Consider the following 18152-nt stretch of genomic DNA (forward strand, 5'->3'; position numbering starts at 1 on the left):
AATTCTAAAAGCTACAAAACTAAGGATGAAGTCTGCTGCAGCTTCTGTAGTCATCTACTAGTGAATTCAGTTTGGGTCTGAACATGTTGGTTTTCTGCTCTTAAAGTAAACCACTGTTAATGTGCCACTGACTTTTACACAGCCTTTGTTGAAGAATGTATCTCAGGTGAGAGTTTTAACATGAGTCATGCTTTCAATCTAACTCAGGTGTTCTTGCGTCGCGTGTGTTTGCAAAGATACCACACAAAACTCCACTTCTGCCATGAATTCTTTTAATAATGTCCATTTGAAAAAGATAGTGTAAGCCCTGGCAGGAAAAAAAACAAACAAACCAGCAAACGAGTGTGACAGCTCTGAAAACAGACGTGTAGAACAGCTCCAATCCGAACACAGCCGAGAGAATCATTGACATGCAAAAACATCGTCAGAACCTGACAAAAGCAGCCAAAGCCCGTTTCCCCCCCACTGCCCAAAAGAAAACACACCAGTGATGTTATTGCACTGACATGCAATTGGGAAAGAAAAAAAAAGCACACAATATTCAAGCATTAAGTTTTAGTATAAATATTACACCTCTAGGCTTATTTGTCTCAAGATACTTTGCAGACGATGGAAAAAGGAAATCAGAAAAAGCTGCTGCTCGTTGGTCTACTTGGCACGCTGCCTGCGGAGCTATTCGTTACGATCGTGAGCCGACAGACGCAAATGTCACACTTTTGTCATTAGAGGTGAAATGAGAAGAGATGCTGCCCTCAAATTCAAGCGAAAATAACTTTGCATCAAGACATTAAAATGAGCCGATGTTCATTAACGACTCCCTCTGCGCAAACGAGACAACCAGGTAAACAACTCATGTGACAGGAAGGATCAGCCTGCGATGAGCTCATGGGTTTAAATTAAATCACAGGATATGATGAAAGAGAGACGGAGAGGGAGCGAGAGAGAGGGAGTGATGAGAAAATGTCGGCTGGTTGGTTTTCAGACGATGTAACAAAGAAACATTTGGAGAATGCCGTCACACTGCCGTGTGCTTTACAAGGCCATTTATCTACAGTTGGGAGTGAATCCGAGATGAAAAGTGCTTTGTGAAAGAAGGCCGAGATACTTTTTTTTTTTCTCTCATTTTTTTTTGGGATTCACTTGCATAATAATGAGAAAAAAAGCCAGAGAAAGAAAGGTAACAGGTAGAATTGAACATCATTCAAAAAACAAAAACAAAAACGGAGATCACTTTCAAAGTATTTCGTCTCAGAAAGGTGACAAGCAGCATTAGAGTTTATGGCTAATTTCACAGCCCGCCTCAAAGTCGTCAACTTAAAAAAAAAAATACACTCGCAACGTACACGGTGCGATTAATGGCAGAAGGAGAAAAGAAGAAGAAATCAGCTCCTCCTCTGCTGCTGCAGAGAAACCTTTCCCGTTCCGACTCGTGTGTCCTCAAAGCTTAACGGTCAGAATTCCTCCAGCCTGTCCTAAACTAGTGTCTTATTCTCGCTAAAAGTAAGAAGAAATTACTCCAAGAAATCTGAGTTGCAGCTCTTCTCGTGCTAATCGAAGTTGAATTCTTATTGCCTTGGCCTCTCTCCTGTGGTTGCTTTTTTTTTTTCTTCTTTTTTTCTTGTTTTTCACCCTGCGACAGGTTCGCCGCTGTGGTCCAGACTTGCAGGACAGAAATCCCTTACTGACAGTCATGACATGGCGACAGTGTGGACAAAGAGTTAAAACACATTAGGCATGGTTCGTCTGCTGAGAACTAGTTTTTTTTTTCCTGGGTTTTTTTTTATTTAAATGGCGAAGCCGAGTTTGTGTTGCGGTAGCTCTCATTCCCAGTTCTCCCAGTCTTCATCCAGCTGGTGGAAATGACAAAGAAAGAAAGAAAGTTAGTCAAGTCAATTTTCCCAATGGAGACTTTTTTATTTTTTATTTCAATTGCAGCCTTTTTTGGCGGCATATGTACAATATCTTGTATATTTTTAGTTTGTGCATCTTTAGACAAACTACCAGTAATTATCACTGTCAGAATCTAATCGTTTTTGCAAATACTGTATATACAACTAATTAATATAAAAACAGGAAAGGTTGTGGTTCTCTTAGCAAAACTTATTTATCGGGCTGCTGAATGTCATTAAATACACATTAATTACACATTAGTTACAGCCTTGACAGCCGCATTCTTCAGTGTTTTGGGGCCTAAACATTAATGTGAAACAGATCCCAAAGCATCAGGTCATTTATTTTCTTCTTTTGAAATGCAGCCAGTTTTCATAAACTCCATTCTGAGCACTTCCAAAAAAGAAATCTCTGATTTGGCCGCTATTAAACTACATTTGCTAGAAAAGAGATGGGAGGGAAACGCATCACTTGAAGTATTTGAAACCATCATTTGATGAACTTTTGGGCAAATTTCACAAATAGAATTGAATTATTTTGCAGAAATGCTGCAGATGACAAGAAGGCACCAAAGTCACCTGGATAAAGGACATTTTCTGCTACAACCAAGTTAAAGTGACCTGATTTGAGACCCGAAGAGGCTCACAACATGCACAGTATTGTTGGTGATAGTTTGTAAAACCGTGTTTTCAGACCTTGTTATGAATGCCAATAAATAAAGGCGTCCAAAAAACTAAATCTCGTTTTAGTTACACATTCAGTTGCAGAAGTGATCGACACCGACCTCTCCAGAACCTTCGATCTTGGAGAGCGCCATTTGAACCTCTTCCTCAGTCATGTCCAGGTCGAAGTCCTTCTCCCAGTCCTCGCTCACGTCTGTGCTGGACCCTGGAGGCACAAAGACAATCTGAAGCTTTCTGTGACCTTCACTCTGCCGCTTCCCCTAAAGCCTGTTAAGTGGAAAATGTGCGGCCGCGCCGCTGAACTTAATCCCGTTTCAATTTCGCCTCTCGACCCAGCAGAAGAACGGCAGGAATCTAAGTGGGAAATGGAAACATCCCGGGGATATTGTACCTTTCTTGCCGTTGTTGGAGGGCGTGGACTTCCCGCTGTCAGAGTTCAGCTCAAACACTCTCAGGTCCTGTGGCCCCTCCTCCTTTGCGGGCTCGGGTTTGGAGGCGGGGACTCGCGTCGACGCACCGTCAACGGCGGCCTCGGCCCGAGCTCCAGCGTCCACTTGAACTTTAGGAGGCGAGTCCCGCTGCCCGTGCTTCTTCTCGCCTCGCGTCGTGTCTGCGACGTCCTCCAGGCTGGCTTCCGTCAGCTTCGTTGCCAGCTCCGCGGCGCCGGCCCGGGGCCGCGCTTCCACCTGCGTGGGCAGGCTGACGCTGTCGCTGCTGATCGAGAGCGTGGCGTCGCGCTCCTCGCCGGGGGACGGCACGGGGCTCAGGAGGGTCTCCCTCTTGGGGGCCGTCGAAGTGGCGTGGAGCTGGGGTGTGGGGCCGTCGTCCAGCGGAGGCGTGAAGTTGAGTTGGGATGACGGCGACGTAGCGCCGAGGAAATCATCTGCCAGGGATCAGCGGAGAGACCGCGTGAGACATCTGAGAGTGAAGGTCAACAGTAATCACATTACAGTGACGTCGGCGCACCTTCGTCTTCCTCCTCCCAGCCGAGCGTCTCCATGTTCGCCTGCTCAGCCCTCTGCTTCAGAGCCAATCTCCTCGCCTCTTCCTAAATGGCAGGAACAACCAGGAAGTTTTTTTTTTTTTTTAAACATTCATGTAGATATTTTAAAAAAGAGCACAAGGAGAATCACTCCACCTTTTATGATTGAACAATAGACAACCACAGAGTGAGAGAATCGTTAAAAACAATCGACATACTGGAAGAGATCAGTGTGTTTGGTTACTCTAGAAATTCACCCCGTTATTGTGCAACACACAACATCTCTTCATCTCAATTTGCTCTAACATTTGAAAGTCAATGAACACATATTTGGCAATTCTTTTAATATAATATGATAAAAGTTAAGAATCAATGAGCACCTTTGTAGAATTACATTTAAAATGTACACCCTTTGAACCAATTGTTTTCAATCGTGCTATTCTGATATACATTTTGAGTTTTTTATGGTCACAAACTTTTTGGTATAGTCAGTAACATCGACATACACTCAAGTCTTTTATGTGTAAGTTTGCTCGAGTGAGTAATATCAAGGTAAAAATAAAACAAAAAACAGAATGGCATGTTAACATATTATCCATCCATCTATCTTCCCACTTTCTCTCCCTGGACAGGTCGCCAGTAGGTCACAGGGCAAACACACACAGACAAACGACCACACACACTCACACCTCGGGACAATTTAGCGTCACCAATTGAACTTGGATGCATGTTTTTGGACTGTAGGAGGAAACCGGAGTACCCGGAGAAAAACCCCACACACATGGGGAGAACATTCAAACTTTACACAGAAAGAACCCGAGTGTGAAACTCAATTCTGCTTTGTGCCTGTGTTGTGTAAATTATAAAATTCCAAAACTAGCCAGCAGATGGCACCAAACCGACACAAAACAGAACACAGTAGTTTTCACTTTAAAATATAGTAAATGCTTTAAAAAAAAAAAAGCACAATTACCTGATCCAACTGGAAGACTTTGTAGAAATACCTTTGCCAGAATTCTGAGTGAGCTACAGCTGCTGGCACCTGTTCCACAAAATAAGTACACAATAGGTTGTTTATGTCAAAATTAAACAACAGACAACAATCAGTGAGTTGATTTGTTACCATTTTGCTGTAAAGGGCTCGTATAGAAGGACTGTTGACTAAAAGCTCTGAGATTTCTCCTTGCTTCTCTTCCAGACTGAAACTGGACAGCCAGTTGTCAAATTGCTCGGGGGGTCCTGCAAGAAAAATAATACTTTGAACTCCGCTCACCTTCTCAGCAAACTCTTATAGCTACCTTGATTCACTGTAGAATCTTCACAATACGTATTTTAACAACTGACGTGAAGCTACTTCTAGTGATGCTCTGGACACTAATGAAATAAATGCTGTCGGGATCAATTTCATTGATCGTGTGCAGGTCATTAAAAAAAAAAAGAAGAAAATAAAAAGGCCAGAAACATTTAAAATTGCGTTGTTACCTCAAAACCACCACGGTGTGTCTGTTAAACTGTTTACACTCAAAAAAACCAACAATAAGCTTCACTGTGTGCCGTCTCACCGTCAGGCTCGTTGCAGTACGTCGCTGGATCAGCTTGTAAACTGTACAAACGTGCCTGCAGGACAAACAAAGATTATCAGTGGCTGTGTTGGCTTCACATGCACATCATGTGTTCGCAACAATCCACTTATGGCAAAACAAATCAATTCTATTCTGAGCAAACACTTGGCTTAATATTTCACAAATGTCAAAGAACAAGCAGATTAAAGTGCTGTACAAGAGGAGAAAGGGAACCGTCTGCTTCACACAGACAAATGTCGGACAGTGTGTCGTGTCTCCGGTGTTTGAAACCCACCTTGGAACTGTCGTAAACTTCTGTGGTCCCTGCCGGTGTTGCCACCAGCGTGATGACATCACAGTCGATGGTTTTATCGGGCGGTGGAGCGAGCGTGTCCGTTATCACCCCCAAGAAACTCGACAGGCTCTTTTTCACTTTCTCCGTGGTGTCTGATGAACCCTCGACCTGCAAGTAGAACAAGCACCACGGTAAAGATGCATTTGGTCCTTATTGGGGACACATTCATCATAACTGAAAGCTGCAACTTACAGCGAGTTTGTTTTTGACAGCGTTCGCCGTGGCAACGATCGAACAGGCCGTGTCATGTTGCACCACGGTGGAGAACTCAGTCAGGTCCCGTTTTATGAACTCTATGGCCTCAGTTGACTGTGAGAAGGAAAATAAACCAAGTGGTCAAAACAAAATATAGATTCAGGTTCAAAGTGTTCTTCAGAAAACAGGCATGCTCCATCGCTGAAGGAATAACGAGGTCATGACGTGGTTGTTCACAATCTTTTGTACCTGGAGCCTCATTGAGTGCATCAATGTTCAGGTTATGTTCTGGATAAGATATCAAGATATAAAAGCTCCGCCTACTCATCAATCAGATCTCTTGAAATATAACCTTCCCATTCTCTCTTAGAGGACCCTGTTGACGTTGGTGGGAAATTTCTTCACAATTTTGGGGGATTTACTTGGAAAGGGTCAGCCGTTAATGTCTCACAATCTGATCGATTGGTCCTTGGATGATGACAAAGCTACATGTTAACTGAGGCAGCACTTTTCTGCCAGAATTCTTTCCTGGCATTTGCTGCACCAACAGTGTTGTTTTTTTTGCCAGGATGATGTATTTGAATTCTTCCTATATTTGTAGAACATTTTTTAGCTCCATCATAAATTAAGCTGCTATGCAGGGTCTCTCCATGTTTGCAATTGGTCAGACGCTGCACACACCGTTGCTTTTATGTGAACGCACCCTGATGGGAATGATGGTAAAACCCTGGGTTGAGTTACAAAGTTGATAACCGGCATGGTAGTACTGTTTATCAAGGATCGCAAATGTCTGGGGAAGTCGATCCAGATAACAGAGAGATATCCTGGGATGTTAATCTTGCTTCGTAGTACAAGCTTCAGGTTTTGCTCCAGATTCTAGGACGCATCTTATTGTGGTTTTACTTGACATGCACAAATCTCTAGAACGGGCCCCCTAAAATAGCCTCAGTCCTCAGCCAGATCCAGTTTGACAACTGTACGCTGGCACGCTGTACACGCGTACAATTTTGCAGCATTTTGTAGTGTAAAATATAAGCATAAACATGCTTTAAGTCAATTCAATTTGGTTTTTAAAGGCCATTAAAAGTTGCTGCTCCTGCTTACAGAATTTCCAGTATTGTGACATGATTCAGGCAGCTGCAGGTGTACATTCAAAAGTCTCCACCCCATAGCTGTTCAGTGATAACCTTAGCCTGTTGTTACTGGATGACTTCCCAGAGCACAGTAATTTGTACATGCAAACAGCTTGGAATGTGCCTGCCAGTTTGATCCAACAATGCTGCACTACCACTTTGTAATGCCAGAGGTAAACATGAGCCCAAAGCGTCCAATACAGAGCATGTAGAAGTTAAGAGCATACAACGATAAAAGGGTACTTTAGGTTGAGATTATAAAGCATAAACCAGCCAGAATAAAGTCATCTCGAGTGTGTGTTTAAGGAGGTGCTGACTTGGTGGTTTACCTTGTCTTTGACGGCCTGGAAGCTCTGCTGAAGCCAGCCTCCCCACCAGCCTTCTCTGTGATCACACACACAATAATAAAGCATTAGCAGCCGCACGTACACTAGAAAACAAAATAGAAACCGCACACAATCACACAGCCCGCTCCTTGTTTGTGATCGGGACTTACTGACAGCCATCGGACATTTTCGAGGTGTCCAGCGAGCCAAACGGCGAGGGGACGAGTCAGCTAACCGCGCGGAGGGAGAGAAAGAGTCGGAACAAGACACGACCGCGACGTGTCAAGTCGAGCATAAATGCTCCGTGTATAAATGGAGAGTGAAAACAGCTCGGTGGGTCCTGGGGAGCGTTTTCTGTGCGATGTAAACAGCGCCACACAGAAGCTAACAGGCTATGCTAACGCTGGCGTGCCTCTGTTTTGGTAAACAAACCCACTTCCTGGATAGATTCCGGAGGCTGCAGGGCTCAAAGCTCCAGCAAAGCAACCACACTAACTCTCTTTGTATACGCGACAGGGCGAAAAACCCAATCCCTGCATAGTGCGAGTGCTTCTGGTGGCATCAAGGTGTAAAAATAAAACTAATTCGCTGTGAATTCTCACCCTTCAGCCATCTTCAGACGATGACATCATCAGTACAGACTGAACTCTGACCCCGTTACACACGCGATGCTTAATAACTACGATTTACTGACTCATGGAAGTCCCTATTCTGCTGACATTTTCCTATATGCACCCAATTTCGGCTCTTTTGTGTTTCATTATGTTATGTTTTTTTTTGGTTTTCTTTTAATTATTATTATTTCAACCAACATACGTTTCACTTATGTTGCACTATCTACGGTGGCCACAAAGGACCAAACTGAACATAAGTGCGCTTAATGTCTGGTAGAGTCGGTGTTTCGGATTAACTGGTTTCCGTGTTGACTGGTGACAAACTTCCTTTGGCGTTCGTCGTCACTGCTCGTAATAGCAGTTGTCAAAATAAGTCTCACAATTTCTTGTTGCAAATGCGGCAAAACAGCGTTCCCCAGGACAGCTTCGAATTTCAGTCGTGGTTTGAACATCTGCTGTTACCAGCAGCAACAACAACAATGGACGGTAACGGAAGTTGGTCACGAGTTAACAGGAGTGTCAGTTAATCCGGATCCCCAGACTGAGCGATTGTTTACCTTCAACGTCTCTGCAATCAAAAAGGTAAAATACAGGCGTCTAAACTCCATTGATGCGATGCAGCTTCTTGTAAAGCACACATTCTCTATCTCAGAAGATTAATCTTAAAACCCAGTGAGAAATATATAAGCAACATTTGCAGGCCTTAACAAGTAAGACACACTGCAGATTTCTTTTAGGGTGACTGTCTCTGTGTCCAGTGTATCAGGAATAAACTAAAAAGAAGATGGATATACTAATCTACATTTTAATACTCACAGCTTTATCCTTCTTATTGTTGCATTTTGCATTAGAGCCAAATCCCAGCAAACAAACGATTTTTCACTGTCATTGCACGTAAACCACAGCTTAGTCTTCACTGAAAATGTTCAAATAATTGTTCAATAAAGGAAGACAGGTACAGCTTTAGTTTATTTATCAAATCTATTTATTTTTCTGTATTTAGCATGAATTGATTTAAACTTATACCATACAGTTCTCACATGTGACCAGTTGTGGCATAGGACTACATTTTTTTCATGTTTTAGAATAATTGTGCAGCTTTTAATCCATTTTCAGTCAAACACAGCCACAAACCTTGAACTTGCTTTCTAATTCCCAAATGCGTCTTTATAACCTTTACAGGTATTGTCCTGCCTTGTCCTTATCCATAGCTTCTTAATATTTAGGAACTTTCTCTAACCTTTGTATACTGTATATTGGCGTTTTTTAAATTATTATTCAGATGTATTCTATGTTGTATTGGAATATACAGACTGTATTACATTTTATGTAGGTATTTCTGTTTGTAGGTGTAGCTACTAATTTGAGTAATCCTCTTGCCTGGGTCTGTTCTAATAGCTTTAATTAAATCTGTGCACCGTGCACTTTGTAGATAAAATTTTGTTTGTGTATAAAGGGAACATTACTGTGTGCATTAGAGACACCAGATTGTAGGCCAAAGCTTTGCGGAGAGACACTAACAACTAAAGCAGATGCTTATCATTTTCTTTTGATTAAAACTAATTCAACCAATAAACTGTGTATGAAACCAAACAAATGTATCTGCACCAAAGTGTTCCTTCCTGAGCCATTATGTTGACTAATCAGCATTTAGCAATTCCAGCCTGGGTCCCCTCATCAATCTCCTTCTCTCTGTACATCTGTGGACGTGCATGGAAGCGTATGTGCACGCCGTATTGCATATGCACGCTGACCCCCAGCAGCTGTGCTTTCCCCTCTCATCAGTATTCTGAGTGGAAATGGGAGGGAGGAGGTGTGGGGTGACATGGGGTGAAGGCTTTACTGAGTACAAAATGGGGAAGAACAGGCAACAAGCCTGTGGAAGTGTGTTCTCTCTTAATTGAAGTTCCTCCTTATCCAGACGCTGCACAATGTGTGCCTATGTGCTCCAATATGCCTCCCCTGTCCAGCCCCTCAATCCCGTTAATTGGGTCTTTCAGGCCCCTAATTAACTCTGTCAATGCAGGTTGGGTTGAGCCAACTTGGAATAAGCACTTCTCTATTGATCAGTATCTGAAGCAGTTAACTTATCCATCTGTCTACATGAGTCTGGACATCTCAAACACAAAGGCTGGGGGGTGTAATCATCAACGAGCCCCCTGTGCTCTTTGTGACATTTCTGTTTTTGACCTTCAAGATTCTTGTTTAATTTGTGTACAAAGACAATGAGGTTAGTAAATTTAAAGAGAATATTCATTATGATTGCTCTCATCTCATCAATTCCTCTTGTTATTTTTAAATACCATTTTAAGTGATTTTGAAATTAGGGCAGTATGTTAATTTTACTCATTAAAACAATTTTAATGTACTTAAATGTCAATTTTCTGCAGCCATATGCCATCAGCAAAAGAGGTGGAAGTCTCAACCTTTCTCTCTGGTCAGTGCATTCCCTCTTTTGCTTGATTATTTTCATCACACCTGCAGATCTGACAAAACATACCAACTGAATAGATTTTAAAATCCAATAAAGCTGAGATGCCCACTCATGCTGGAAGATCAAGAGGTTTTTGCTCACTATCAATTATTGGTTGATGGTTTACATTATAAACTTTTTTGGTGTGTGCTGGTTAGGTACTGGAGTTCCTTACTGTCACACCTGTTACAGTTATCTAATTGAAACAAATGTCATATTGTTCTCTGCATGCATGTGGTGGTAAGCAGACATCATTTTCTAAATGTTGCCTTGTCAACGCGAAACTTTACTTAAACAAAAACTGTGCATTTTAACTTGAAAAACTGTCACGTAAACGTCACCTAAGTTGGACAAAACAGCTTTACTTGATTATTCCAGTTTAATCAACAAGTTATTTTCAGGTGAACCCAATTATTTGAACATGACACTGAAACATGCATACATTTGATTCCAAGGTTTCCAATTGTTGAATCAGTTCATCTTTTTCAGCTCGTCAGGTTACTTTATCAGGACTATTGCATCTTATTTGTGCAATGTTAACACAGACATCCTTTATAGTTCAACATCATCACAAAATGTGCAGCGAGAGCATAAAGTTCAAATTCCTTTTATTCAGCTTGCATGGTGAGAATCATTGAGAAAGAACTTTCAAAAAGTTGTTTCTTTACCGACTAATTTCAGAGTAAGAGTTTTAGAGGCTTGATAATTTACAGACATGCTTTTCCAAAAGTTGAGTTGTTTACAGATGAGCACATATGAAGCATATGAAGTATTATACATCCTGTTATACACAACAGTCTCAAAAAAGTACTATTAAGTTTGGTTTTGCATGCAGGTCACTGACTTGTCACTAATCAGCATTGAGTTACTTGTTCCTCCGAGGTTGAAATGTATCACTGTGTTTAATTGTGCACAACATTATGACTAAAACCAGTGCTGCCACTGCTGGTTGGCGTATGCTGAAGAGTGTGGTGATGACAGCAGTGGCTAACCATAATGGGACACAGAGGACATGCCCATATTGTATGATTTAAGAAGCATATCCATTACACACCGCAGCCGTCAGACCCACACGCACACCCTCTCCAGACTGCTGAATCCACACCGTGGGTTAACACCATCTGGTGTCGATCAGGAAACACCAGCTTTGCACAAGTCAGTGTCTCTAATTATCTACCTTGAGCAAAAAGGAGGCAGATCCCCACTAATCTCCACAATGTGTTCTGCTTCCCATTCCCACCTGTGCCCCAATAAAAGGAGGGAGTGCTGCCCTTCTGGGAGGACTGGGGGTCTCTGTGTCAAGGGACTGGGGACCAGGTGACGCCGTGGCGCCAGTCCCCACGACAGAAGCTCTGCTGCTTGGTTTGGCTGGCAGCTGCCTCCCCCCACTGAGACGTCCCACAGCTGACAATCCCCCAGCACTGACAGGGGCTCTTTACAGTGTCAATAGCCTCATATATTAGAGCTAACCGCCTTTGTGGTGAGCGAGGGTGTCATGCCTTTTGGCCCGACAGCGCTTGTTACCATGATGAAATGTAGATTGAATGGAGGGGGTCTGTGTCACAGGCACGAGAGCTTGGACTCCTTCGGCCTTTGTGTCCCACGCATGGCTATTGTTCAAACCTATTCAGGGCTCTCAGAGGGAGGAGGATGGGGTGAGAGGGGAGGTGGGTGTGAATGAGTTACATCTCTTCATTTTTCTCCTGATCTCTAGCTCATCTGTCAGCCGTGGGAGGATAAGCATGTATTTTACACGCTTGATTTGTTGCTAAGTGAAGGCTGGCCATTGTTGTGTTGTTTGACTGAATCATGTTCATGGTGATCAGTGCGGGTGCATAGTGTACATATCACTTTGTGGGGGGTTTTTTTGTGGGGTTTTTTTGAGTAAATGGCCGAAGCATCAGGTCTTGTTTGACTTTTAATGCAACCAAGTTTGCTGGGATACTGCGATGACAGAATCAGCAAAAATAGGACCTTGAGTGCTTTAAAAGCCACTTTCTCAAATCCTACTGCATCACATGCCCTTTGTCTGCCTATACCCGTGTTCTTATGAGACAGTGACAAATGGCTGGCATAGAGCTGAGGACATGGCTATGTCCCTTGCTTGTGTCAGACCAAAAAAGTGACGCGCCGTCCTGGCGCCTGTGTTGTCCTTTCATCTCCTACACCCTGTTGAGGTGAAGATGGATGGTCCCCTGGCTCAGAAACACCACATTAAGCTTCTGTGTTGGCGTATTGTCTCGCCCTTCTGTCCCTCTTTTCCTCCCAAGCTGGTTAGCAACTAATGACACCATTTACTAAATATTTATTTTTTCATCCGGCCCCCATACAACCCCTTCTGTTTAGTTAAAGAAATTAGAATATTTACCCCAAGTGGGTGACTCCTACAAAGAATTATTGTGGCACATATGTGTGTAAATCTAACTTGTTGCCACCAGACATCCACAAAAATAAACAAAAATCACAATTTAAAAAAGCACAGAGCAAATATTATTCAAACCAAATTTTAATTTAGGAAAATAGAAATCTGGTACAAAAGGACACAGTGGTACCAAATGACAGTGTTTCATTGAATATCAGATAAATTACAGGTTTTGCTTCTCTGATAAAAAATCCTGTGTACATTTACAATACTTCTCTATATTTGATGCAAAAGAAACAATTGATAAAAAAATAGCAGCACTTTCTATGAAACAAAATATGCACAATTTGTACAAGATCTGGCATCAGCCATTCATTTATTAATTCTGTCATCAGTCTTATTTGAGTCTTTTGGGCTGATCCAAGCAGATCACTACTCAGAGAGGACTGCTCACTTGTTCATAGACAGGCTGTGTAATGTCGAGGTGGTGGTGGGCAGTGGCTGGCACAGTGTGCATGGGCAGGGCATGCCGGGGAAGTGCCTGTAGGAGCTGGTCAGATGAAGGGGGTCCTTCAGGAGACCCTGCACCGGAGCGTGAAAACCTAGGAAGCTGGCGGACGGAGGAGAGTGCGGCGCCGGGACTGAGGAAGGGGAGGACGAGTGATGCTGAAGAGTGGAAGGAGTGCTGCCCACTAGCGAGTGGAGGGACTGGGCCAGAGGATGGAGTGGAAGATGGGCAGCTACGGCGGCTGTCGGGGTAATTGCAGGGTGGGCAGCAGTGCGGTTCTGTACAGCAGCATTGCCTCCATAAACGTCCCCAACCAGCTTCTTCATCTCCTCCAAAGAGCTGGACAGCATGAGAATGTAGTTGCGAGCCAACAGCAAAGTGGAGATCTTGGAGAGCTTGCGCACTGACGGTCCGTGAGCGTATGGCATGACCTCCCTCAGGCCGTCCATAGCCTGGTTGAGGTCGTGCATTCGTTTCCTCTCCCTGCTGTTGACCTTCAGCCTCATGTCTTGCATCTCCTCTTTGCTGGGCTCGGACCTGTCCTTGATCTTACCGGCCGCCCCACCACAGTGATCCATCCTGTCTTGGCCGCCGTCGCTGTCTGTCCTTGTCTGGCAGTATCGCTGGAACATCTTGTTGGAGAAGAAGCTCCCAGCAGAGTCATCCACCACCAGATCCGGTGAGGAGGAGCGGCTGCAGTTGGACCCAGTGTCGGAATCCATTCTGATAAAAGCAGAAAAAAAAAGAAAATCAAGAAAAACTGAGAAAATGATCCGAAAACACCAGCAGTAACTCTTTGAGCTTCAGTTTAGGACTTGAAATCTTCAATCTCTTCTTGTTTTCTGAGCTTGTGGAGTTTGCTCAAAGTTTTTTTTTCTGTTCAAGTAGACGATCAAAACAGATGATCTGTCTGCCCACAGGAGTGAGTGTGTCTAAACTGTCACCCCGTGGGCCCACTGGGGTGTATTTATACTGCAGACGCAACAAAGGAACAATAAGCTGCATAATGAGACACTTAGGGCCACAGCCAATTGCAGAAGGGACACACTTTCACCCCCCCTCCCTCCCCCCACACCGCCTCCCTGCAGCCCCCACTTCACCTTCCCACACCCACATTTAACTCCCCCATCGCTGATGGATACCCCCTACACATTAACCTAAACATGTTGTGTTAAGCTTTATGCAGAGATTTAACTAGGACTGTTAAAAGTTTCATTACAGTGTATGGGGTGGTGAAAAAACTAGATCCATATGCTTAGAAGTTGAAGTTTGATCTTTCCAATAATGTTTTTTTTCCCACTCTATATTGACTTTCAAAATAGAGTGAAAGTGAGAGTGTGAAGCTTCAAAGAGTTTCCAGGCCCGGCTGTTTTATTGCTCTCCTCCAATACAGCAGATACATGATGCCTTCGAGGCCTTATTTACATATGGTATCCATGAGACACTTTGTGGAAAGGAATGAGGCACCATATGAGGTGCTTAAACATGTAAAGAGCAGCGTTAATGACAGACTAGGTACAATCCAACCAGGAGCCGAAGACAAAAGGGGTCAGATGAGTTTGACTGGGCTCCTCAAACCGTCTGCGAAATCACATCACTGTCACTGGAAGGGGGTCCTTCTATTGGGGAGGAGATAGTTAAAAAGATACCAGATGAGTGGGCAAGATATTGTCTTTCCCTCAATTCAACTGTAGAATGTGAAGACACTAGTACTTTTTCATTTTTCAGAATTACTTTTCAGAAAGTTTGTCTCTTGGCAGCTGGTACTCAGTCGCTGTTTACATCAGTAAGATTAGTTTTCGGTATGGTCCTTAATTCAAGATGCAGAAGTTTAATGCCTCCCAGGCTTGATGTTCAGCATGTAGCTGCTAAACTAATCTTGTGGATTCCAGATCAGGTTGACTCTTCAGCCTCTTCCTCTACAACGTTCAGAGGCTGGATCTCACTGCTCCTCTTAGGAATTTCCTGCCCTGCTTCTGCCAAGCAAAGCCTCCAGTGAGCCAGTGCTGGAGGGCCAGTGGTTTGAGAGCATAATAACAGTCGTCTCGTGGAGTATGCTCTCCAAGAGAAGCAAAGAGAAATTTGCAAAAACATCAGCTCTGTGAACTTTGGACCGCTGTGTTGCGTTGAATCTTCCCTGGAGCATAATAACTGCAAAGACATACCAGGTTCAAACAAAGCAAACCCTTCAGAAGTGTCACATTTAGAATGTGTTGTCTGTATTTGGCAGTTCATCTAAGAGGCAGTTTGCTTTTCTCTGCGTGGTACACAGTAGAAATGCTTTGGTTTATATTTACCCAACATTCATACTGTAGATGTTCTCCAAACGCGGGCATTTTCATGATTGCCGAGTTTCATCTTTTGACTTTCATGGCCTATCAAGGGATGAAAGTTACATTTTTACTTTATATTTAAAAAGCAATACATATTTGTAATATATCTATGGGTTAAAAAAACATTTAAATCTCTTAATACAACAGGCACAATTGCTTTTACATCAATTCATCCACTGTTATCAAACAACTTGTTTTAATTTTAGCACCAGTGTTAACTCGTAGACAACACTAATACTGCTCAGACTTGTTCAATGTAGTTTATGTGTATCATTTTACCAGCATGTGCTACATGACATATTGAATATAAACATACATTGAGAGTTGGTGTTGTCTTGGGAAAAGGACAGAAACACTCACTGATTGCACGTCTGATCCAGGTAATTTATATTATGTATTTTACATGACATTATATATTTTATACTTTTTAGAAAGTTTACTTTGGAAAGCTTCTTATGTCAATCCATTTGGCTTGGCTGCAACATAAATACTTTGGTTGAAAGGATGTGACCAGTAAGTACTGCATTCAAGTTTACAGAAATTGATTTAGTAACTCTTTCGCACTTCTGAAGTTTCACAGCTTGTGCCAAAGACTGTTACAAATTCATCAATGCCTCTGTTACATATGTTATTTATGTTGTTGTTAGTGTTTCCTAGAGTCTAAACTTATCCCAATGGGAATGTCTCTCTATCTCTATGCATTGCTTTCTTTAGCTCTGTCGGCATATAGCTCAATATCCGTCCTGCTCTGCGTGCCGCTGCATGGGAAAGCTTGGAGTAAAAGGTCCTTCTCAATCCCCAGTGCACACATGGACCATCACAAAGTTAGGAGTGGGAATCAAGAGGGCCCTCAGGACCCCCCACCAGAGCTCCATGAGGGGCCCGGCAGGGTGCTTTTGGCCCTGCCAATGTTCGGTTATATTGTAATTGGGGGGACCTTGAGAGCACAACATGGGCCATTTATTCGGAGCATATGGATTTTCCCATCGTTAGGCTCGGAGCCAACATGGCTGCTGGACATTTCTCTGCTAATTGGGTCAGGTCCTAATTAACTACGTTGGACACAATGGTCCATATTTTCATTCTTTTAATGGCTGGTTCTGTGCCACAGTTTTCATTGTGTATTGTTCTCTCAGAAGAGATGAAAACGATCCATAATGTGCCTTTAATAGTCATAACAAAGTATTTATAAATCCTAGAAAATGTGCCAAGCTACTTATTAACTGTACATGAAGTTCGATTAGTGAGAATGTCACTCATATAAAATAAATGGGGATAGAGACACTGCATCAGTGGAAAACAGCTAAAAGCAGCAGTTGTGTATTAGTGAAAGCTGAAAGCACGTATAAGGTTCTTTAGAGTCTCCAGCTGAATAATGGAGTGTAATCAGTCCTTCTTTTACTCCATTATTGTATGCATGATCCAGATAAATCCTATTCTCTTCTTTATTCTTATTCTTATTCATGTGTTTGCAGAGGCAACGGGCCACACAGAGAGACACAAGGTTCTCTGAGCTTTGCATTTCACAAATGAAAGCGTAGCCACCCTTCATGTTTCCACATAATCCCTCAATTTTTAACCCTGTATTAGAGTGTTTGACTTTCTTCTCTGGATGCCACCCTTCAGGACCCTTCATCCAATTCTGGACTCAGTCACAGATGCTTTTTTAGGCTTTAGAGACCCCCATTCTTCTGCCTCACGGGGTGCACTGCAATGAAAGTGCTCAGGTGACCAGAAAATAAGGGCATTATCACAGGCATATGCTTGTAGTGACAGAGGATCAAGCAAGATTAGGGCCTATCATGGCTCAATAAAGTACTAAGCCAGAAAGCAAACCTGTGCTGTGTACCGTGAGGCTTCTTTCACTCTCTGCTGGTCATTGTTTAACAGGATCAGTGGTGCGAGCTTCTGCACACACACACACACACACACACACACACACACACACACACACACACGCACACACACTGAGCTTTAATCTGGGCATGTGGCCACACAGCAGCCGGTGTCGAGCTCAATTTTCTCAACATTGCTTGCGTGTCAAGGCGTTGAGGTCACAATGGGACAGGACTAGTGTTCAGCAGGAGCCGACGTGAGGAACTGGTTTGGTTTGCTTCATCTTTCGATCGAAGCGTCTTGAGTACTGATGTCTGCGGAGAGAGATATAAAATTGTTTCACAAAGTGTCAGAGCGGGCCGACAAGTGTTCCTGAGCACAGGGAGTGCTGCCTTTTGTTATCTCTGGCTGCCGGGACAAACTCGCTGCTGCTCGCTGATTTATTCATTTACACTGCCCGAAACAATTGCATTATCTCTGCCACAACAAAAAGACACAAAGACTCGATGAAAATCCCCTAGGATGTTTATGAGTCACTAAAGAGTCCAATAACTTTCCCCTTCATCTTTAAGCAGCCGTGGAGGGTTGCATGCTGTGGAAGGCTTCGGTACGAAGGGAGCCAGGAGGGGGAACCAGGCCCAGGGAGATGTGCTGATTATGGGCTGGATAAAAGGAGCCCAGGCCCTCTCCTCTGGACCTGAATGGGACTCGGTCAGCAGGCTGTCCCATACACTGGCCTGCTCCATGCTGCTACAGCTTCATAAATTACCCCACAATTACCCTGGGGGGACACCGGGGGAGGACAGACAGTGGGGGAGAGAGTGAAAAGGGAAAGAGGAGAACCGGTTGCTGAGCAGACCGTCATCAGGAGGTAAAGAGATCAGGTCCAGATGTTGGACT

General features: G+C 43.4%; 2 protein-coding genes across 2 annotated transcripts; both read right to left on the reverse strand.

Moving 5' to 3' along the window:
* Positions 1 to 261: 261 nt before the first annotated feature.
* Positions 262 to 7738, reverse strand: bsdc1 (BSD domain containing 1). Its single transcript, XM_080512476.1, has 11 exons — positions 7297 to 7738; positions 7130 to 7184; positions 5665 to 5781; positions 5413 to 5580; positions 5118 to 5172; positions 4679 to 4794; positions 4529 to 4597; positions 3540 to 3621; positions 2965 to 3456; positions 2675 to 2778; positions 262 to 1850 (listed from the first exon to the last, which is right to left on the reverse strand). Exons 1-11 carry the CDS (start codon positions 7311 to 7313, stop codon positions 1821 to 1823), a joined length of 1305 nt encoding a protein of 434 aa, XP_080368602.1. The 5' UTR covers positions 7314 to 7738; the 3' UTR covers positions 262 to 1820.
* Positions 7739 to 13025: 5287 nt separating this feature from the next.
* Positions 13026 to 13805, reverse strand: olig4 (oligodendrocyte transcription factor 4; the record flags this gene model as incomplete). The annotated part of the gene is made up of 1 exon (XM_080512407.1): positions 13026 to 13805. The coding sequence occupies one exon, from the start codon at positions 13803 to 13805 to the stop codon at positions 13026 to 13028; it is 780 nt and encodes a 259-aa protein (XP_080368533.1).
* Positions 13806 to 18152: the final 4347 nt, after the last annotated feature.

This window comes from Blennius ocellaris, assembly GCF_963422515.1.
Source record: "Blennius ocellaris genome assembly, chromosome: 17".
Lineage (NCBI taxonomy): Eukaryota > Metazoa > Chordata > Actinopteri > Blenniiformes > Blenniidae > Blennius > Blennius ocellaris.